The sequence below is a fragment of the Gracilinanus agilis genome, chromosome 4, assembly GCF_016433145.1.
Source record: "Gracilinanus agilis isolate LMUSP501 chromosome 4, AgileGrace, whole genome shotgun sequence".
NCBI lineage: Eukaryota > Metazoa > Chordata > Mammalia > Didelphimorphia > Didelphidae > Gracilinanus > Gracilinanus agilis.
In genome coordinates this window covers 224,057,096-224,081,467 of record NC_058133.1, presented here as the reverse complement: position 1 = coordinate 224,081,467, position 24,372 = coordinate 224,057,096, and the positions used below count along the sequence as shown (strand labels likewise).

The 24,372-nt window shown below is 39.0% G+C and overlaps 1 protein-coding gene across 1 annotated transcript in view; it reads right to left on the bottom strand.

Annotated features, from left to right (window-relative positions):
• NOL11 (nucleolar protein 11) overlaps window positions 1-7,096 on the bottom strand; it is a 30,574-nt gene extending 23,478 nt beyond the window's left edge. Inside the window, exons 1-3 of the mRNA XM_044677005.1 lie at window positions 6,956-7,096; window positions 570-683; window positions 17-73 (exon numbers count right to left, since the gene is read on the bottom strand). Of these exons, the coding sequence (XP_044532940.1) occupies window positions 17-73; window positions 570-683; window positions 6,956-7,096 (312 nt within the window). The remainder of the gene's footprint in view (window positions 1-16; window positions 74-569; window positions 684-6,955) is intronic.
• Between the last annotated feature and the right edge of the window lie 17,276 nt (window positions 7,097-24,372).

The window sequence follows — 24,372 nt, the reverse complement described above, 5'->3', positions numbered from 1 at the left end:
CAATCCTTCAACTTACTGTTGCTTTGAATACTTTGTCCAAATTCACATCTTCGTTTTTCCATACTCTTAAAACCTTAAATAGAAAAACAAAATATTATAATTGCAAACCACTCACTAGATAACTATAATATAAATATATGAACTGTCACATATTTGAATAGTTAAATATTTATTTAAATTTAAAATTAAAAAATTTTTACTTAAGTAGTATGTCATTGGTATAAGTATATTATAATTTAAGAATCTGAGGCAACTGTTAAAAGAATCTTCCGGGGGCAGCTGGGTAGCTCAGTGGAGTGAGAGTCAGGCCTAGAGACAGGAGGTCCTAGGTTCAAACCCGGCCTCAGCCACTTCCCAGCTGTGTGACCCTGAGCAAGTCACTTGACCCCCATTGCCCACCCTTACCACTCTTCCACCTATGAGACAATACACCGAAAAGTACAAGGGTTAAAAAAAAAAAAAAAAAAAAAAGAATCTTCCTAAAATTTCTTTAAGGGACTTTGTTGATTTAAAGTAGGAAACTACTTATGAAAGCTCCACTAACATAAATCAACAGAAAAAAATCCTACCTTATCATCATGGACAACAACATACTCCCCAGTCTGGAAGTTGCACACAGCTGGACATGTTATAGTTTGACCTTGCTTCACTGACCAGCAACCCAACGGTTTCTGATCTGAAACCTAATCAAATAAAAACAAACACAATGCTTAGTATCATTAAATTTTAAAATCCCCAAGTATATTTACAAATCAACAAAATTCAAAACAAGCAATAATAATGAAATAAGCCTTTACTCTGATCCATGCTAAACCAGTTTTAAAGAATACAGTAATAACTATTTTTCTATTGAAAATAGTACTTATATAGAGGCAGTTGGTATCAAAGTGCACAGAGCTGTGGGTATGGTTCTGCAAAACACAAGTTCAAATGTGGCCTCAGACACTTAATAGCTGTATGACCTTAGACAAGTCATTTAACCTCACTTTCCTCAACTGTGAAATGGGGATAATAACAGCACCTACCTCATAGGGTTGTTTTTAGGATCAAATGAAATAATCTTTGTAAAACTTAAGATAGTATTTGACACAGAATAGATGCTAAGTGCTTACTCCCTTCCCATGCAAAACTTTACATAGCTTCAGTATTCAACAGCACAATTCACTCTTCCTTCCGAACCCCACCCAAGTCTTTATCATTAAAACCAACTAACCATACTGCTAATGGAGGTCAAAAAGGGAGAGGTCTCATATATTAAAAAATATTTATTGTAGGGGGCAGCTGGGTGGCTCAGTGGATTGAGAGCTAGGCCTAGAGATGGGAGGTCCTAGGTTCAAATCTGGCCTCAGACACTTCCTAGCTGTGTGACTGGGCAGGTCACTTAAACCCCATTGCCTAGCCCTTACCATTCTTCTGCCTTAGAACCAATACACAATATTGATTCTAAGATGGAAGGTAAGGGTTTTATTTAAAAAAAAAAATTATTGTAGAAATTTTTTGAGATAGTGAAGAACTAGAATGAAAGTAAGTTTCTAATAATTAAGAAAATGGCTGAACAAACTAGTATGTGAATGTAATGGGGAAAAATTTGGGAAGATTAACAAGAAATGATTCATAGCAAGGCATCAAGAGATCTGTTTACACAATAACCACAATAATATAAAAGAAAAAAAATGTTAAGAGACTTCTGCATACTTGCTGGAGCAGTGAATGATCAATCCTGATTTCAGAGGACTCTCTATGAAGTATGCCCCCACTTCCAGAATGAGGCATATAATTTCAAAGATGGCCAATCTACTGATTAATTTTTCTTAACTGTACTTATTTGCTGAGAAGAAGGAAGAGGAAGAGGGCAGTAGGAATCAATGAAAAGTGTCAGTTTACATTTTAAAACATACAAACCCATATAAAATGAGACAAACTGAAAATCCTTCAGGAACACAGGAGATAATGTCAGGTAAAAAAGTAAACATAAAGGAAACAAATATAAATTACATCTTTCAAAAAGCCAGATACTGAACTACTAGGAAACATATGTTCAACTTTCTGAGCAAAAAGTTGTTTCTTCCTACAGGTATTCTAGGTCTGCAGAAAATCATTTAAGGTAGAATCACTCAACATCAGATATTTTCAACATACTCAAAAGAATAATTTTAGGTCTCAAGATTCAAGCTCAGGCTCCCCACCTCCCTTTGTTAAAATATTTGTTAGGTAGATGAGTAAAAAGAAGCTAGTTATCTAACTGCTGAGGTCAGAGAAGATCTTCTTAAACTGGCAGCAGACAGGATTCAAACTAGATGTCCAGACTGAGTTGTGAGTATTCCCCCAAATAATTTCCCAGGCACAGATTTGAAGGTAAAGGTTATATTAGAAAACAACAAGGAAAAACTAGAGAGGTTAATGAGGGGTTTAGGATAATGAAGGGTGACCCTGAACTGTTAGGTTGATGCTGCCCCCCCTCCCCTCACAGGAGGGGATGAAGGCACTTAACTAAAACTGGCCCTCTTGCTATTAATGAATATCTTTACTCTCTAATCGTTGATATAGACTAACCCTATTATACAGGCTAATCCTTTTGTAAAAAATCACACTGGCTATGCCACAATGGCTTCTCAAGTGAACCCCCAAGTGTGGAGTAGTGAGCAGGGTGTCTGCTCACTTCAACCTCCACAAAGTAACTGCCTCAAACCCTTCTCAACTGCCCCCTCACCCAAAGTTCTCTGGAATTCTGGGTGAGGCTGTCCCTGTACCTTTGCATGGATTCCATGCTTTGCATCTCCACACAACATATTTTAACCAAAAAAAAAAAAAAAAAAATCAAAAAAACAGAAAGATTTTCATATACAAATAAGGCCATGGAAGGGGACTACACACACACGAAACTATGAATCTATTATACACAAACATGTTTTGATATATATTTGGTGTGTACCAATAATGACCTGCTTATGGACCCTTCTGAAATTCTTCATATTTTAAAAATGTTTTCTTGATGTATTTTCCCTTTTTTATATTTGTTTTTCAAGATCACTCTAACATCTTCCCCTTTCATAAAAACTCACTCATAACAAATAAGTACTGCTGAGCAAAAAAAAAAAAAAAAAAGTATGTAACATTTGTTGCATCTGAAAATGACTGTACATATAATTCATTCCCACCAAGAGGTGGCAAGCATGTTTCATCAACAGTATTTGGAGTTATAATTGGTCACTGCATTGATCAGAGTTCTTAATACTCTCCAAATTGTTTCCCTTAACAATGTTGTGGTCATAAAATAGTTTTGGTTTAACTCACTTCACTTTAACAGTTCACCTAAGTCTTCCCCAACTTTTTTGAGTTAACTTATGATGGGGAAATAATAATCTATTGCATTAATTTAATAATTTGTTCAGTCATCCCCAGTTGATGAACACCAGATTTGTTTATAATTCCTACTGGATTTGTACTTGTGTCTTTTTTCTGACTTCATCGCATTTTCTCCAGTAAATTGCCCCTTCTTTCATCCCTACTCTCTCACAAGTCTTCAATTTTTCCCTATCTGCTGTGGGCAAATACATTCATGACTTTCTCATCCTTAAAACAACTCACTTGATCAGACTATCCCTGATACCTTTTTTTCTGGTTAAATTCTTTGACAAAGCCATTTATGATCAGTACTCCCAATTCACTTCTCAGTGGCTTCCAATATCACCGCTCACCTGAAATTGCTCCCTTCAAAGATTCTGATGAATTCTAATTGTTAAACCTAATAACCTTTTCTCAGTCCTCATCCTTCTATCAGTAGCCTTTGAAACTGTTGATCCCCTTCTTCTGTATATTCTCTAAGTTTTCATGACTTTACTCTTTCCTATTTCTCCTACTTATCTGACTGCTGCTTCTTAATCTCTTTTGCTGGATCTTCCTCAAAGTCATGAATGCCTACCAACTGTGGGTACTCCCCCAAAGCTCTATCCTGAGCCCTTCCCCCAACCCCCATACTGCCTCACTTGATAATCTCATCAATGCCTGTCAGTTAAATGATCATTTCTATGTAAATGATTCTCAAATCTATTTATCCAGCCCTAACCTCTAGACTAGTTTCACCAACTGTCTACTGAACATCTCAAACTAGATCTCCCATAGATCTCTCACACTCAATCACCAAACCTTCTCTTCTTCCCATTTTCTCTTGTTGGATTTAAAAATCAGTCTGGCAGTCTACTGAACTATTTCTGGCCTGGGCAAGCTACCCCCAGCCCCCAAGGTTTCCCAGCACAGTCTTCCTTATCTCCCCCAATCATAAACCTAAAACTGAAGCTATCTTATCTGATGAATATTAACTTTCTTGAGGAATGTTTGTCTATGTTTGCCTGCTTTACAATATTTGCCAAATGCTTCCAGACCCCTGACCCTGAAACACCCCCCCCTCCCCAGATGCTTCCGGACCACCTGTCCCTGACACTACCTTGATAATTATGTATGTACCAACCCCCTTCCCCAAACATTTCTATATAAACTCTTGGCTGAGAATTCCAAGGGGTCCTTCAGGCATGCCTCTCTGCCTAGCGGCCCTAGCTATTATTGCTAGTAAAGAATGAGCCTCTTCTTGCATATTGCATTGTCAGTGTGATTCTTCCTTCGGCCATGAACCTGGGTTAGGTATTAAAATTTGGGTACAACACTCTATTACTGGTATCATCCTCATCTCATTTTTGCTAACCCATATCTGAACTGTTGTCATATTTCTACCTTTATAACAACTCTCATAAATGCCTCCTTATTTCCATTCACATAGCCTTAGTGAAGGCCTTACCATCTCAGGCCTAGACTATTCAAAGAGCTTTTAGGTAGGTCTCTTTGCCTCACATTTCTCCCCACTCAGCTATCAAAATAATTTTCCTAATGCACTGGACTATGTCACTCACTCAAAAAACATGAGTGGCTCCCTATCAGGATCAAATATAAAATCTTGTTTGGCTTTCAAAGCTCTTTACAATCTGGGCCCTCTCCTATCTTTTTCGTCTTCCTACTTTCCTTCACATATTGTACAATCCAGTGACTTGTACCTTCGAATAAAGACAATGGATCATCTACTGACTCCATTCCTTTTCACAAACTTTCTCCCATTCCTGTACTGCTTTCCTTCCTCACCTTCACTTCCTGGGTTCCTTCAAGACTTTGCTCAAATCCTATCTTTTGGAAAGTGTCTTTGTCTTCCTTCCTAACACTCCATCCTGCAACTGTTAATGTATATCTCTATGTATATTTACAAATATACATATCCTGTACGTACATAGTTATTTACAGATTGAGGTTCCCCACCCAATTTGAGTTTCCTGAGAGCCTGTTTTCTGTCAATCTTTGCATCCCTATGCATACTTAGCACAGTACCTGGCAGAGAATAAGGACTTAATAAATGCTTGCTGAATGACTGATTTTTCTTCTTTTCTAAGAACTTGGATCTAGACCCAAAATTCTTATCCAACCACTAATAAGCCAAAGACCATCATTTGACTTTGAATCTGCTCATTCTGCAAGGAGTGAGTTTATTCAGCATAATTAAAGCAAAATAAACCCATGTTCTAGCCACATCTAAAAATGTATGTTAAATTCTGCACTCTGAAAAAAGTCAACAAGCCCTTATTAAAGTGCCATCAAGGTGCTAGGCACCAAGCTAATCACTGGGGATACAAAGAAAGGCAAAAACAGTTCCTGCCACTGAGGAGCTCACAATCTAGTGAGGAAAACAACTATGTACAAACAAGATATATACTATAAAATGGAGAGAATCTCAGAGGGAAGGCACCAGCATTAAAAGAGATGGAAGAGATCTAGATATAGGAGGTCTTGGGTTCAAATTTATTGTGAAGACACTTCCTAGCCATGTGATCCTGGGCAAATGCTTGACCCCTACCTGTTAGCACTCTTTTGCCTTGGAACCAATATGAATTCTAAGCCAATAGTTAAGGGTGGGGTTTTTTTTTGTCTTGTTTTTTTGAATATGAAAATAAAAGGAAGAAAAGGGAAATACTGGAAATAAGAAGGAAGGGAGGAAAGGAATAAGCGCTTATTAAACACTTAGTATGTGCTAGATACTATGCTAAGCACTTAAAAAGTATCTCATTTTATTAAAGAGAATGATAAGATCAAAGGCAAAGCTTTATAGTAACTGATAGAGGATTCTGATCCAACCAAGCAGTTAGAAGAGAGCTTTGCATCCTTCCTGCCTCTGGTCAGAAGTAATGGTTTTGGGGATGGGAGAAGGGGTCATGTAGCCAAACCTTAACCAAACCCAGTGGTTTGCTGAGTTCCTAGTGTTTAGTTTTTCAACAGATCCCTGTTGCCTTAGAAGACTTTATTGGCACACAGTAAATGCTTTAAAAGATTCTGTTAACATGGTACAGTACCTAGCAAATAGTAAGTGCTTTAGTGGTTTTACTGACTTAGCACAATGCCCGGCACACGGTAAATACTTTAATATAATCTTGTGGGCATAGCATAGGGCCTGGCACAAAGAAAGTGCTTTAACAGATTTTTAGTAACACAGCAGAGTCCTGGCAATGGAAAGTGCTCTAATGGATCCTTGTTGACTTAGTACAGTGCCTGGCGCACAGTAATCGCTTAATAAATGTTTGTTTATAACTAACACTTGGCTTCTTTGGCTGGACCACTGTGAGACTGGTTCGACTCGGCCACTGGAGACCTAAGGTAGGAAATGGGTAGCGAGGTAGCGTGGAGCCCGCGTGGAACCGGCCAGCGTAGAGACCCGGCCGCTGACAAGGGCAGGCCGGCGCCGCCACCCCGGCTGCAGGAGCAGGGCGTGCTGTGAATAAGCGGGATTCGTAGCCAGGTCCCCTGACCCTCGGCCCACCCCAAACCCTCTTTCCTGGAGGCTCCAGCGAGGGGCGGAAAGCCCGAGAATCCCGGCTGGCCTCGCAGCCGCTCCGCCCCTTCGCCTACAACGCGCCTCGCTCACCTTGTAGAGGATGACGGTTCTGCCGCGATCAGTGACCAGGAATAGGTCTCCTTTCTGTCCTTGCTCGACACCCAGCAGGCCATCGAGGCCAGCACCCAGCACGAGACCACCCAGGGTAAAACCCTCCTCCAAGACCGCCATTTTAGAGGAAACTGGCTTTCTTCCCGCTTCCTTCTCGCGAGAGTGGACGGAGAGGCCAATGGGGTGGGGCGAATGGTGAATGGCGCGACCCCTAGCGGTTGGGGGAAAAGATTTCCTTTACACTGGGCTTGGTCTTCCCCCTCCCCAAGTCAGTACTCCTTTGGTGTCTTTGGGCCTGGAGAGATTCTAGAGTTGTGAGTAGATTTCTGATTCAGCCTTCTTATCCCTTTAAGAAAAGCACAACCTAATAGGGTAGGTTCAAATACAGATGGCATAACTGGTAGAGCTCTGGGCTCAGAGTCAGGACAACTCATGTTAAAATATAGCCTCAGACTTTTGACTAGCTCTGTGACCCTGGGCAAACTTAACCTTTGTTTGCCTCACTTTCCTCATCTTTAAAAACTGTGATAATGCCTATAATACCACTACTGGGTCTGTATGCCAAAGAGATCAATAAAAAAGGAGAAACAACCTACTTGTACAAAAATATTTATAGCAGCTCTTTTTGTGGTGGAAAAGAATGGGAAACAGAGTGGATGTCCATCCACTGGGGGAATGGCTGAACAAATTGTGGTATATTTTGGTGATGGAATACTATTGTACTATAAGGAATGATGAACAGGTTGATTTCAGAAAGAACTGGAAAGATCTACATGAACTGATGTAGAGTGAAATAAGCAGAGGCAAGACAACATTGTACACAGTAACAGCAATATTGTATGCTGATCAAATGTGAAAGAATTAGTCACTCTCACCAATACAATGATTTGAGACAATTCATAAGGATATGATAAAGAATGCTATCCACTTCCAAAGAACTGTTAGAGTCAGATGCATATCAAAACTACTATTTTTAACATTGTTTTATTTTGGGGTTTTGGTTTTATGTGATTATTCTCTTACAACAACGATCAATATGGAAGTTATGTTTTGCATGATACTACATGTGTCAAATTGCTTACCATCTTTGAGACAGGGGAGGGGAGGGAGGAAGACGATTTGGATCTTATAATTTTAGAAAATATGTTGGAAATTGTGATAACGTAATTAGGAACTAAAATATCTTTGAGTTTTTAAAAAAGGGATAATAATAACAACTGCCTCCTAGGATGGTTATGAAGATCAGTTGAAATAATAATTGTAGGGGCCAGGTAGGTGATTGAGAGCCTGGCCTAGAGATGGGAGGTCCTGGATTCAAATCTGGTCACAGACCCCCTCCTCCCCACATTGCCTAGCCTTTACATATATTCTGCCTTAGAACAGAAACATTGTATTGATTCTAACATGGAAGGTAAGGGTTAAAGAGAAAGAAATAATAATTGTAAAGCACTTGTCACACTACCCTATGTTATATGATGATGATTTCACCTGTGCCTCAATTCCTTCACCTGCAAAATGTGGGTAAAAATGACACCTATCTCCTGGGGGATTTGTGAGAATCAACTCAGATAATATTTGTAAAGTGCCTGTCATATAGTAGATATTTATAAATGTTAGCAATTATTATTATTATTTTATCTGTGTCTCACTTTCCTCATCTGTATACTGAGGCATAGTGACTCCCTTACCTATATCAGAGAGAGTTGTTGGGAGACTTGTAGGAAATAATGCATATAAAAGCAATTTGTCAATTTTAAAGTCAGCCAATTAATCAACGAGAATTTATTAAATGGTTATTATATGCTAAGTGCTGCTCTCAAGAAGCTCACATTCTAATAGGGGAGACAACATGTAAATGCCTATGTACTTACAAGTTATATGCTATCTAAATGGGAGACAGTCTCAGAGGGAAGGTACTAGTAAGGGAAACAAAAGAGAAAAAGAAAGGAAGACCTGCAAAAGGTGAGATTTGAACTGATACTTGAATATGAGAAAACCATAAGGAGAGAGGGAAAGGATACTACCAGGGCAAAGTCAGAGTCAAGAGATGGAATAATGTATCACATGAGAGATACAACAAAACACAGACTAATGTTGCTGGTCAGTATAGTAGGTAAGGAGTAATGTTTAATAAGATTGGAAAGGTAGCATAAGACCAGGTTGTGAAAGGCTTTAAATGCTAAACATATGATGCTATAATTATCTTGGAGATGATGCTATATCTGGGAGATGATAGGGAGCCATTGGAATTTATCAGACCTATACTTTTAAAAAGTTACTTTCACAGTTTAATGGAGGATGGATTGAACTGAGGTGAGACTGCTATCTTCAATGCTTCTATGACTGGGGGTTACTTGGTTGAACCTAAAAATATACATTCAAATTCAGCAAACATTTTTACTATTGATATGTAGAGATAAGGAATGAGAGTTCCAGCTATGGGAAATGATTTATGAAAATTTAGAGACCAGAGAGGAAGCTAGTAGGACAAGGTCAGGAAAGAGCTAGTTATCAGACAGTAAACATTTATTTAGATCCAGGCATGCCAGTATGCCAGGCACTCTGCTAAGTACTACTGATACAAAGTAAAGTAAAAAACAGTCTGACCTCAAGGAACTCATAATCTAAGCGGGTGGGGACTTGGGGAAAACATCATGGAAATAACTATGTACAAACAAATTATAAACGGGATAAACTGGAAACCAATCAAACCTTGGAGAACACAAATTGGCTCACTATAAGGGCTGGGATTACTATACCCATTCCCTACTATGTACCTAGGCATGTGGTTTGGACCAGATTCAGTCCTAGGTTAAGTTCCCTAAATCTCATACTTTGGGATTTGTTAAAAGTCCCTCATCCTGACCCTCCTGAGGATATCTCTTATAGATTTTGCCTAGGAACTAACCCAAATAGGGAAAATGAAATGCTCGATGTAAAATTTGAACCAGGTATGGGACAGTTGATTTATTCCTTTCCACCCTAGAAATGCCAAAAATAAAAGATTCACAAGCAGCACATTAACAAAACTTTCTGTTGTTTGTACTGTTACAAGCTTTCGAACAAAGGCTGATACTTAAAACATTATCAGAACATAAAGCAGTTTTCAGTACTGTTGATCATGCATTTTACATTTTACCTTGGCTCTGCACTGTCCAAATCTCTTACAGTACACATCTGCTGGTAAAATGACCAGGTTTTGGCTATCCTCTCTAATGCCTGAAGAGGCTTTTCCAGACATTAACACCCCCAAACACCCCACCCCATCCCAGCCTTCTGTCACTGTCTTTTCTTTTAGTATTTCCCATCCACCCCATAGTAAACACTTAATTTTTAAAAATTCATTTATTTATTTTTCTTTCATTTATTTATTCATCCAACATTTTCATCCATTCACCCACCTTACCATATATTGAAGATAAAAAATGAACTGGGTTTTATCCTCAAGAAACATACATTGTATCATGTCTTTGTGAAAAATATATACAAAGTTTTTGGTAGGATGTAGGGTGCAGATGGGGAGAGGCAATCATATAGAAGGTAGTGATTAAGCTGAGATTTGATGAATATTAGGAATTCCTTTTTTTAAACCCTTACCTTCCATCTTAGGATCAATACTGTGTATTGGTTCCAAGGCAGAAGAGTGGTAAGGGCTAAGAGTAGGGGTTAAGTGATTTGCCCAAGGTCACACAGTTATGAATTGTCTAAAGTTATATTTGAACCCAGGACCTCCTATCTCTGGGCCTGGCTCCCGATCCACTGAGGCATACAGCTGCTTCCACTATAGGAATTCTAAGAGATTAAGGTAAAGGGAATGCTTTGCAAATGAACAGGGGGTGGAAGGTTGAGTTAAATGTGAAAAACAGCAAGAATATTTTGGCTGAACTATAGAATTAGGGAAGAGGAGTGACATATAATGAGATTGGAAAAAATCACCAGGAATCTTGTTGAGAAGGGGGCTTTAAATGCCAGAGGAGTTTGTATTTGAGCCTTAGAGGGAATAGGGAGGCACTGTAGTGTATGGAGCTATGATCAAATCTGTGGTTTTTTAAAGAGTATTTGAATGGGATTTTCAAGTTCCTGAGAGGTGATCATTTGCTATAAAGGAGCTGTTGGGGTTGATTGAGGTGTAAACACCTACCAGTTGTACAAAGAAACAAGGCTAAACATCTCAACCATTATATGGTTGTTGTTGTTCAGTCCTGTCCAGTTCTTCATGATCCCATTTGAAGTTTTCTTGGCAAAGATATTGGAGTGGTCTGCCATATCCTCCATTTACAGATAAAGAAACTGAGGCAAACCAGGTTAGGTGACTTACCCAGGGTCATGCAGATATTATGTGTCTGAGGCCAAATGTGAACTCAGGAAGATGAGCTTCCAGAGAGATAGGAGAGTAAATTATGCAATGGCTTCCATAATGTGGACCAGGTTTGTATCTGCTAAAGAGTAGTGTTAAATGTTATTAAGGGGCTACCTTGACCTCATTGAGCTATGGTTAGAAAAGGTCTTATGAGATCTCTGAAAACTTCTACACTTGGAGCCTTTTGAACTAATCAGATGTTAATCACACTTGGAGCTTTTTGATTTAACTAGATCTAATGAGGGGTTAATCATTCCTCCCAGTTAAAGTATATTTATACCCTTCCTCTTTTGCCCCTCTTTGGGGATCTTGCATTTTGGATCTGTGTGATGACCTCAGAATTGTACTCCCTCTCTTTTTTTGGTAGAGTGAGTACCTGGCTTTTTGATGGAGGGTTTGCTAAAAGGCCTCTGAGCAATTAATTGTAGGTTCACTCCTCCAGGTCCTCCTGAAGGGACACTGCCATGTTTTCAAAATATGGACTGTATACTTGCAAGTATTTGGATAATTGACAGAATACCAAATTGGACTTCCAACAGTGCTTTCTGCATTGGGGTTCCTTTGATTATGACAATCACCTTTTGTGACTAACTCTAGATTTCTCTGGCCTTAAGACTGAGGGTCCTCAGTGAGAGGCCTCTTTTTCAATGGTTCCTTGAAACAACTAAGCAGGAAGCTGAATCTAAACTCTTTCAGTTCTCAAATGGACAAGCTGCTGGCTATATATTTTGTACCTTTATCTTTCTTTTTGGAGAGCAATTTGTGTTGGGAGTACGAGTGAGTGAGAGAGAGAGAGAGAGAGAGAGAGAGAGAGAGAGAGAGAGAGAGAGAGAGATAGAGAGAGAGAGAAGAGAGAGAGACATACAGATAGACAGAACAGGCCATTGGAGACAATGAGGCCCAAAATGAGAATAGTGTCTATGTGGAAAAACACAGAACCACTAAAATGGTCAGAAAAACCAAATATTTAATCAAGATAAAAGACAAGTTCTTAACATTCAGCCACCATACAGAATCAAGTGCTAAAAACCACACAGAGTCAAAGCTCTGGGACTCTGGGAGCAGTGCCTCTGGGAGAATGCACAGCCAAAGATAATTCTCCAAAGAGTAACTGAACTTGGAGGTCTTATGTACCTTTTAGGGGAACAAAGGGCTGGGAAATATGATTGATTAGCTCTACAATGGACACTTAGAAAGGAGGAGCCCAGGGCTTGACTGACTTTACACTAGCTGATGCTTTACACTAGCTACAAAAAGATGTTTCCAGCCTGAGGCTGGACTACCAGGGAGGGGTCTCTGATTAATGAAGATAAACAAAAAGGATACCTAAGACTTGATCTCTTACTAATCTTATCTAAACTCCCTTCATTAAGTACCTCAAAGTCTATTGTTTAGTAGGAGGTAAAGTCAGATCTGTTGGGGATTCCCCCAAGGCAAATTCCTAAAGGAGAGGGGACAAATTTGTGGTTTCAAAAAACACATTTAACAATTGCAATATATTTGTTAAATATTTTTCATGTTTACATGATTCATTTTCTTTCCTTCCCTCCTCCCAGATCTGACAAGCAATTCCACTGGGTTGTACAAATGTTATCACTTGATACCTATTTCCATATTATTCATTTTAATAGCAATATGTCTCTGTAGTAGCGCTGTTGGGGTCCGAATGGATCGCCACCCAAGGAGCACAGGGAGACAATGCAATCCAAGCAAAGGGAAGTCTTTATTTCTAGTGCGCACTAGGGGAGCTCAGCAAAGGAGTTCCAGTGATGTATATTCAGAGCAAAGATTATATACGTTTGGGATTCCGGGCTGGGGGGGGGGGGTCAAGGGATGGCGGGTAAGGTGGTGGGTAGGGTGGCGGGTAAGGTCCAGGCTGGTGGTTAAGGGGGGTCAAGGGATGGCGGGTAAGGTGGCGGGTATTGACAGACTTAGGGGCGCCCTATAGTTCCTGAAATGTAACTTCTATAGCCTTTGTAGTTGGAGAGCCTTTGTAGTTAGTGGTTTTGGCTGTTTTCCCCAAACATGTAGGGGGTTTCTAGCTGGTTTCAGCTATGGCTATTTTTCTCTTTGTCTCTTCATTTTGTAAAGGGGCAGGGGACTTTGACCTATGAGCTACAATCTAGTTTCAGCTACTTCAGTGCTACACAAGACTAGTAACTGAAAAGCTTCACTAGTTTGAGATTTTCAATGTTGCCATTAGAACACCTAGATTTGAGTTAAATTTAAATGTCCTTTTAAGTGAAGTGATTAGGGTAAATTAAAACCTAATATCAGATTGCCACTTTTGGCAGGGGATTAACTGGAAATAGTTGGCCCCATAATATGAAATACTTTGGATAAACGATGCTTGTAAAAAAATAAATTTTCAATTATGTTCCAAGCATAGGCTGATGGCCTTCCTGGAGAAGAAGGTGAAAAGGACTTAAAGAATACCTCAATATATTCCAGGGGTACGTGAGAGAATCGAGTGTTCCAAAAGAGAATAGAAGTTTAATGGAGAAAAAGAAAAAAGATCTGAGATGAAGAGGGGGTTGGGTTGAGCAGGAATTGTGCTCCTGAAGTGTTGGGAGAAATATTCAAACTTTGTATATCTTTGATATAAATGTTACTTTGTTATTGGATTTTTTGAAAAATAATAACTTATACCTTCTGTCTTACAATCAATAGCAAGTACTAATTCCAAGGAAAAAGAGAGGCAAAGCCTATATAATTGGGTTTAAGTGACTAGCAAATTGCCCAGGGACACACAGCTACAAAGTATAGGAGATCTGATTTGAACCTAGGACTTCCCATTTCCTAAATTGGCCCTCTAGCCACTGAGCCACCTAGCTATGTATTACTTTGCTGTAAATATTACTTTACAAAAGTTACCTAACAGTAAATTGTTAAATGAAACTGATCTGCTAGTCACTAGGATCCTAAAATGAGAGGAACACAGGTGATAAGGACTAGAAAATAGTAGAAAAAAAAGACACCCTAACTCTACTACTAGAGGACCTGAGAACACTGGAGCTTGGGAGGAGATGAAACAGGCTTGGCTTTTAGAGAGTGGAAACAAAACAGTGGTGTGCCAGCAAATATTTAACAACCAGCTCTCCAAAATCAAACTGCACCCAGGACACATTTAAAAATTTAATCTGTAATTATTAACATTTTCTCTTTCCCCTTAAGTCTGGACAATCAACAAAACAATAAATTAAAACCTAGTTTGTAGCCTTTACCAATTTCCAATGTGTAAATATTTATTCTGAACACTTAACAATTGGCTCTCTTAACAATTGGCTCTCTGGATACTACTGGCCCAGAAACTATATGTTATAAATAAAAGCCAAGTGTTAGCTAACTCTCCAGATGAATTATCTCTCTCTCACTTAAAGATACAATAACAGAATCCAGCTCTCTGAATAAAGGAGGGGTTGTGGGCTTTGGGAATATAATATTATTTAAAAGACTGGCATGAGGCAGTGGGAACAGACATTTTCTTCTCCATTTCAGATAGCAAAGAATAGAAGTTGCAGAGAAGCAGTTGTAGGCCCTATGTAAAGAAAAAATCCTGCTAATTAGAGCAGTCCACAAGTGAAATGGACTGACATTGAAACTGTAATGGATTCCAATTAACTGGAAATCATCAAACAAAGGTTGGATGAGCCCTCATCAGATATAAGGCAAACAGGATACTTGGTTCAAGTATGTGGTCCTTTCTAACTAAGGGAGTGCTGGAGTCACTTCTAACCCAGTTTTGACTGGGTTTTTACATTTTCAGTGTGAGCTTTTGTACCCCAGAAATCAGAAAATCTATAAATCAAGGGTTGATTTATTCTGTTGATTGTCTAGATTTACAAAAGTGTTAATAATACAGATTAAATTTGTGAAGATGGGATTAACTCTCTCCCAACTTTTAAATTTAATCACCAGAAGTGTATACACCCTACTTAATTCCTAAGTGGGGGAGGTCCACAACCCATGTGCTAAAGTGGGTGACAGCTGACTGCCACCTGGGTAATCCTAAGCAAAGTTATAGATGGCAAGTGGTCCCCGTAAAGTGGAGGAAGGCACAGGAAGTGATGAAAAGAAGGGTCTTTAAAAGTGGCTGCAACTTCCTGTGAGAGGAGTTTTTTGAGCTATTTTGAGGCTGTGGACCTTGGGATTCTAGCATTTGGTAAGACTGCTCTGAGATCTTCTCCCCTTGGACTTTGGATTGGTGAGTGGAAAAAGCTGACCTTCCTTTCCTGACTTCTGGAGAGATGTGGTGAAGAGAGGGGGCATAACTGATTTGCAGAGTTCTTCTGTCAGTTAAGGAGTTTAGAATCTTGGAAAAGAGACAGTTGGTCCTGGGAACTCGTGGAGAGAACCAGGGTCCATGTGAGCTCCTTCTTTAGATTGAAACCTGGCCTATATTTTGCAGCTTTCTTTGATATTTGTTAATTTAGCTAATTCCTTTGAATCTCCCTACCATACCTTATTCCCACCTTCATTTTCCCTGCCTAAATTCCTGTGAGGGTTTGAAAGGAGGGTAGTTCGGAGTGTTAGTTTAAACTTGATATTTTAAATAATCAAATAGGGCTTACCCTTGCAACAATTTACCTATTGAATCATTGTATCCAACTTTCCTAACCCGATCAATTACAAACCACCTGAGAGCTGAGTTAAGGCAGGTCCTTTCTCAGTCTCACGTTCCTGCCTCCCTTCCCCCACCTGAAGTTAGGGCTACCTTGTATCCTCTACCCTGCCAATCTATCCTAGAAGACAATTAACCCTGTTTGTATTTAATCAAGACCTTTTGGCTACTTCATTAGTTGATTAATAAGAGAGGGAGGAAGAGAGAGAGGGATAACATACTCTCTGGAGTTTGAGGAAAGCTGAGGATATTCATTTGGGAGGAAGTGTAACTTCAATACTTCCTTTCTAGTCCCTTCCTGTGAAACTGACTAAAGCCTTGGCTAGCTCTAACCTGGCTTTGTAAAGTGTCCTTTACTTGAAGGGCTCAATCTATTTCCCTTCAGTGTTTTGTCTCTAACTTTAGTATCCAGTCTGTGTTTCCCTGCTGCTGTTGCCTGCCTTAGATTAACTCATCCCCTCCCTTGCAACACTTGGTACCATAGTGTTATATTCCCTAAGCTCAGACATTCCTTTCTCCTACTACCTCAACTACCAACCTTCATCATTGTACCTTCCTCATCCACCATATTGCCTTAATTTCCCTACTACCTAGTCTATTCCTTTGATTACCTCCAGCCTTGGGTCCCTTGCCTTGCCTTATTCCCTATTCCTACCAGCTATTACCCCTAGCTTCAGTCTCATATTACATCCTGCAGATTCCCTATTACATCCTAAAAATCCCCTTATAACAGAGATTAACACCAGCTAGGCCTTCCTCTCAGAGGAAGAGGCCATGTGTGTGTGTGAAACCCTTGCTTAATTTACCTCTGGGCCCTCCCACTGAGGCTTCTGGAGCCCTGCCAGAGTAGAGCCAAGGGGTGAAGCAAATATTTGGAGTGATAAGTCAGACTTCTCACTCTGCCCTCATTTACATTCCTCTCCTTTCACTCTTTCCCTCTATTTTGTAAATAAAACTGATTTTTTAAAAGTTATTTTGACTTGAGATATATTCATTTTGGTGACCACATTCTCTTATATATTTAGTCAAACCATTAATTTTAACCCCTACAAACTCAAGTGTATACACACATTCCTTTTCCTACCTTTACCCAAAGCCCAATTCTTAAATATATACCAGCACACCCCTGTATTGCTTTATAAATATTGCTTGAGCTTAGAAGGAGTGCAGTAGAAGGCTGAAGAAATGAAGCTATGACCAGGCTGTAGACCTGGTGATTAGAGGCTAATATGAATAATGGTGATGGTGATGATAACTGGCATTTCTATAGTACTTTAGGTTTATAAAGTGCTTTATATCCTTATCTAATTTGAGAATTTCCAAATCTGAGAGTCTTTATTTACTATTATTACCCAGCTAATATAAGATAGTGTTTTAAAGTTTTCATTACAAATATAACAAGCTGCTAAAAAGAAGTCATTCAGATACCAGGGAACCACAATTAGGATAACACAGGATCTGGCTGCATCTACATTGAAGGACCAGAAGGCATGGAACACAATATTCCAGAAAGCAAGAGAACTGGGTCTACAACCAAGAACCAACTATCCAGCAAAACTGACTATATTTTTGCAGGGGAAAGTATGGTCATTGAATAAAATTGAGGACTTCCAAGCATTCATGAAGAAAAAACCAGACTTAAACAGAGAGTTTGCTGCCCAAACATAGAACTGAAGAGAATCACCATAAGGTAATTAAGAGAGCTGGAGGGTGGGGGTGGGAATCTTTTCTTTAAGAGACCCAATAAGTTCAATCAATTTGTATCCTTAGAAGAAAAGAAGATATTGGCAAATATTAAAAATTGTTATTTTCAACAGGGTAATTAGAAGAAGTTTACATAGAGGGAACAGTGACAAGCTGTATAGGATGAAATGTCAAGATATATATATGTATAAATATATACAAAACAAGAGGGGAAAAAAAGAAGGTAATATTAAGAAAATTGGGAAAACAAACAAAATGGAGTAAATTTATATTCCATAAAGAAGTGCATGGGGATCTGGACTTCCTGATTAAGATGGCAGCAGAGTAAAAAGCAGCTGCTTAACCTCTCCTAACCGAAACATATAGAACTCCTCAAGAAGACAAAAAACAAATCCAGAGGAGTGAAGGGACTCTACAACAGGGTGCAACATTGGAGGTATGTGGAATCGGGACATTTCCATGCTATAAAGGGGTGAAACAGCTCTCACTAAAACATGAGCTGAGCAACCCCCTCCCTGACCCCACACTACCTACAGTGCCAAAGTCAGCGCACAAGAGTTAGAGCAAGTTTGGGGCATGCATTAAGTCCTTGGCAGCTACCTGGGGTCACCAGGACATGCTCCTGAGAGCAGCAAGACTTAAGACCCCAAGAGGCTAAAGAACATGCAGACTTTGAACACAGACCCTGAGTGCAGGCATGGATGCAAGCCCAGACACAAATCCTGAGCACAAGCGAGGACTTGGATCTTGAGCGCAGTCGAGGACCTTGAGTGGGGACCCAGTGCAGAGGGGTGCACAACTGTGGAAGCAGCTCCCTGAGACTGTTAAAAGAGCCTCGGGCAGAGAAACAAGCAAGGGGACCACCAGGAGGCTTGACCCTGAGAACAACTAGACCTGAGATCTCAGGAGCCTAAAGAGTGCAGACAGACCCTGAGTGTGAGGATAAACCTGAGAGGGCTCTAGGCTAACAATGGCAAGCCAGAGACAAGAACCCCAAAAGAGAAAGATCATCAAGAAGAAATCTGTAACACTCGACAACTTCTGCACAGATAAAATCCAGACAACAGAGCAAACAGCAGAGGAGAACAAACAAGTAATCATATCCAAACCTTCCCAAAATAATGAAAACTGGTCACAAGCTATTGAAGAGTTCAAATCTTTCTGATGGAAGAGATCTGGAAAGAAAATAACAGTTTAAAAGGTAGAATTTTGCAATTGGAAAGTGAGGCTCAGAAATCATATGAACAGATAAGCAAATTGAACACCAGAAATGACCAGATTGAAAAGGAAAACCAGACCCTAAAGGCAAGAATTGAGCAATTAGAAGCTAATGATCTCTCAAGACAACAAGAACAAATAAAACAAAGTCAAAAGACTGATAAAATAGAAGGAAATATGAAATATCTCAATGAGAAAGTGACAGACCAAAAAAACAGGTCTAGAAGAGACAATCTGAGAATCATTGGTCTTCCTGAAAAAGCAGAAATTAATAGAAATTTGGACTCCATACTAAAATTATTCAGCAAAATTGCCCTGAAGTTCTACAACAAGAGGGCAATATAGACATTGAAAGGATCCATAGATCACCCTCTACACTAGACCCAGAAAAGACAACTCCTAGGAATATAATAGCCAAACTCAAGAGCTTCCAAGTAAAAGAAAAAAATTTTACAAGAAGCCAGAAAGAGACAATTCAGATATCAAGGAGCACCAATCAGGATCACACAGGATCTGGCAGCCTCCACACTAAAAGACTGCAAGGCTTGGAATATGATATTCAGAAAAGCAAGAGAACTGGGTCTACAACCAAGGATCAACTACCCATCAAAACTGACTATATACTTCCAGGGGAAAGTTTGGGCATTCAACAAGAGAGAAGATTTCCAAGTATTTGCACAGAAAAGACCAGGACTAAATAGAAAGTTCAATATCCAACCAGAAAAATCAAGAGAAACATGAAAAGGTAAATAAGAAACAAAGGGGAAAGAAAGAAAACTCATATTTTTTTAATTTGCTTCTTTAAGGGCTTCAATATGATCTAATTATTGGTATTCCTATGTGGAGAAATGTTATGTATAATTCGATGTAAGGAACTCTATTCACTATTATAGTATTCACTATTATAGCAATTAGAAGAATTATTCATAGGTAGAGGTGGGAATACTAAATGGTCTAAGATGATATGGGGCTGGGAAAGAGGGAGGTGAATAGTAGAGGACACCGAGAGAAACTTGAATGAATAAGAAAAATAGGACATTCTATTACACACAAAGAGGGCATGGGAAGGGGAAGGGATGAATACTATTATAAGAAGGAAGGGAAGAGAGCATTAAGAGGTAATATTTAAACCTTACTCTCAGTGTAATTAACCCTGAGAGGGAAGAATAGCTTTATCCATTGGGATAAAAAACTCTATCTAACCCTACTGAGAAAGTCAGAAGGGATAAACCGAGGGGAGCAGGGGAGTGGGGAGGTCAAAAAAGGGAGAGGAGAAGTAGGGGGAGGGAATTCATTAGGCCTTAAAAATAAAAAGAAGGGAATAATAAGGGGGGGGTAGAAAGGGAAGTAAATCAAGGGAGGGGACAAGGGTTACTGGCATAAAGCAAACCTTTCCTAAAAATAATAAACAGTATATATCTAAAACCATCAAAAAGCATCATATGCAATGGGGATAAATTAGAATCCTTCCCAGTAAGATCAAGCTTGAAACAAGGATGCCCATTATCACCTCTATTATTTAACATTGTACTAGAAACACTAACAGCAGCAATTAGAGAAGAAAAAGAAATTGAAGGTATTAAAATAGGCAATGAGGAGTCTAAGTTATCACTCTTTGCAGATATGATGGTGTACTTAAAAAATCCTAGCGAATCAACTGAAAAGCTAGTAGAAATAATCAACTACTTTTGCAAAGTTGCAGGATACAAAAATAAAAGCACACAAATCATCAGCATTTCTATATATCTCCAATTCATTACAGCAGCAAGGGTTAAAAAGAGAAACACCATTTAAAATCACCCTAGACAATATAAAATACTTAGGAATCTATCTACCAAAACAAACACAGGAATTATATGAAAACAACTAAAAAAAAACTTTCCAAACAATTAAAACTAGATCTAAACAATTGGAAAAACATTGATTGCTCATGGGTAGGATGAGCTAATATAATAAAAATGATCATTCTACTCAAATTAATTTACTTATTTAGTGCAATACCTATCAAACTACCAAGAAACTTTTTTACAGAATTAGAAAAAACTAATATCAAGAATATCAAGGGAAATCATGAAAAAAAAAACATTTAAGGAAGGTGGCCTAGCAGTACCAGATATTAAACTATACTCTAAAGCATTGGTCATCAAAACAATATGGTACCATCTAAGAGACAGAAGGGAGGATCAGTGGAATAGACTTGGAGTAAATGACGTCAGCAAGACAGTCTATGATAAACCCAAAGAGCCCAACTTTTGGGACAAAAACTGCTGGGAAAATTGTAAAACAATAGGGGAGAGATTAGGTTTAGATCAACATCTCATACCCTACACCAAAATAAATTCGGAGTGGGTGAATGACTTGAATATAAAGAAGGAAACTATAAGAAAATTTGGCAAACACAGAATAGTATACTTGTCAGATCTCTGGGAAAGGAAAGATTTTAAAACCAAGAAAGAGTTAGAAAAGATTACAAAATGTAAAATAAGTAATTTTTGATTACATTAAATTAGAAAGATTTTGTACAAACAAAAACAATGCAACTAAAATCAGAAGGGAAACAACAAACTGGGGAAAAATCTTTATAACAAAAAACTCTGACAAAGGTCAAATTACTCAAATATGCAAAGAGCTAAATCAATTGTACAAAAAAATCAAGCCATTCTCCAATCGATAAATGGGCAAGGGACATGAATAGGCAATTTTCAGATAAAGAAATCAAAACTATCAATAAGCAATGAGAAAGTGTTCTAAATCTCTAATAATTAGAGAAATGCAAATCAAAACAACTCTGAGGTATCACCTCAAACCCAGGAGATTGGCTAAAATGACAGGATGGGAGAGTAATGAATGTTGGAGAGGATGTGGCAAAATTGGGACATTAATGCACTGCTGGTGAAGTTGTGAATTGATCTAACCATTCTGGATAGCAATTTGGAACTATGCCTAAAGAGTGCTAAAACAATGCATGCCCTTTGATCCAGCTATACCACTGCTGCACTTGTACCCCAAAGAGATCATAGATAAAAAGACTGTTCAAAAATATTTATAGCCGCGCTCTTTGTGGTGGCAAAAAACTGGAAAACAAGGATGTGTCTGTCAATTGGGGAATGGCTGAACAAATTGTGGTATATGCTGGTGATGGAATACTATTGTGCTCAAAGGAATAATAAATTGGAGGAATTCCATATAAACTGGAAAGACCTCTAGGAATTGATGCAGAGTGAAAGGAGCAGATCCAGGAGAACATTGTACACAGAGACTGATACACTTTGGTAAAATTGAATGTAAAGGACTTCTGTACTAGCAGCAATGCAATGATGTAGAACAATTCTGAGGGATTTATGGAAAAGAACACTACCCACATTCAGAGGAAGAATTACAGGAGTGGAAAGACAGAAGAAAAACAGCTGCTTGAACACATGGGTTGATGCGGACATGATTTGGATGTAGACTCTTAATGACCACCCTAGAAAAATTATCAATAATATGGAAATAAGTCTTGATTGATGACACAGGAAGAAACCAGTGGAAATGCATGTCAGCTACTGGGGGTGGGGGGTGGGAGGAGAGAGAGAGAGAGAGAGAGAACATGAATCATGTAACCATGGAAAAAATTTTTTCTAAAAAATAAAAACAAAACAAAATAAAAAAATAAAGTTTTCAAAGCACTTTAAATGAAATATCAAAGGTGGAAGCTCTAAATCTATCTTATCTGATCCTCACAAAAACCCTTTGAGATAGATGCCCCTATTATACTCATTTTACGTATGAGGAAACTGAGGCCCAGAAAAATTGTGACTTGCCCAGAGTCAAAAGAGCTAGTGTCTGAAGACTTTGCACACAGGTTTTCCTGAATCCAGGGCTCAGTGTTCTCTCCACTTCAACATCACTGTCAAACATATTTGATACCACTGAAGCTTTTGGCATATACCAGATGATATGGAAACTAAAGTCCAGTGTGAACTGCACTAGTTGGAGAAGTGAGACTAGACCTGTTAATGATTTCCACCTGCTCCTATGTTTCCGTCAACAAATAGCTCTAGCCTTGCAATTCTAAATCTTTCTTATTTCATTTCCAGCACCATGTTGTTCAAATCCAAGCACTGACTCTTTAGGTTAATTTCAATAAAGATATTAGATACCATTTGTACCAAAAGTTCACATTTCAAAATGAGTGAGGATAATCAAGAATATTTTATCCCTTTTCCTGCTTTACTTACCTTCCCTTATCTCCCAATACTCTAATGAAAGCCCCAGGCTGGGGCCAACAAAACACGTTATTCCCAACTGCATCAATATCCAACATGGGTTCCACCACATACAAGGAGCAGGCAGGAGTGATCAAGGCTCTGCATTCCTGGCTCCCACCCTATAATAACACCCTTTTAAGACTGTGAGCTTTATTATTCATCTGCCACACACTCCCATGAATATCACATTTACATTATCTCTTTCTCTCCCTATACCTATATTATTCAATTCCACACAGAAGGAAACTATCTCTAAGCTCCTAATCCTACCCCATCTGTTGCCTTACTTCTACTATGCCCTCTGGAATTTCTTCTATTCCATAATGAATAAAATTCTCTTCAATCTAAGATTATCTCATACTCTTATCTACTAATGTTCACTGAGATTGGACTATATCCTCTATCACTGGCTGTACTTTTATTTATATTCTCTTTGGTCCTGGTTACTCTTTGTTCCCCTATGCCATTTCCACACACTTAATTTATCACCATCACTCAGCAGCTTCTTTTTTTTTAAATTCTTCACTCAATATAGATCATGGGGACCTATATTTTAGTCCCTGTTTTCTCGAGGAGTTGGTTTACCATCTTCTCCTCCTGTCCTCCCTTATTTTCTAGATCCCTGATGGTGAGCCTGTGACACACGTGTCAGCACTGACACACGTAGCCATTTTTGATGACAAGAGGCTGCATGTGGCCACAAACAGAGAAGTATGGGGCCGCATGCTGAGGATGAAACATTTACTGTAGTGTAGTGTAGACACTCTGTGCCAGAGGTCTGTAGGCCAAAACAACAGAACTCTGGTACAGAGCGTCTAGTTCTGGGACTTCTGGCCATTACGGGACCTTTGACCTCACTTTTGGCTATCAGAGCAGGAAGCAGTGAAATCACAGGGAATGCATCTCTGGGGGCCCTGTGATCACCATTGCCAGCAACCACATAACCACAGCAACCATCGTCCAATCTACTGTTCTGGGGTGTTGTGGATTTCTAATTGACCATCATTACTGAGAAAAGTGGGGGGAGGCTGGGATTGGCAAGGGCCTGTGCTATGGGTGCCATTTCCCGCCATTAGAAATAGCAGCAGCCATCTTAATTTACATAAGGAACACCATCTTGTAGCATAGTGCAGACTCCATTTCACCACTATTACTGTTGTGCATCCTTATTAACTCCTATTTATGCTTATTAACCCTGCCCTTTCCTAAAAGACAGTTATATGTGCCATCTTGTGGTCAGTTA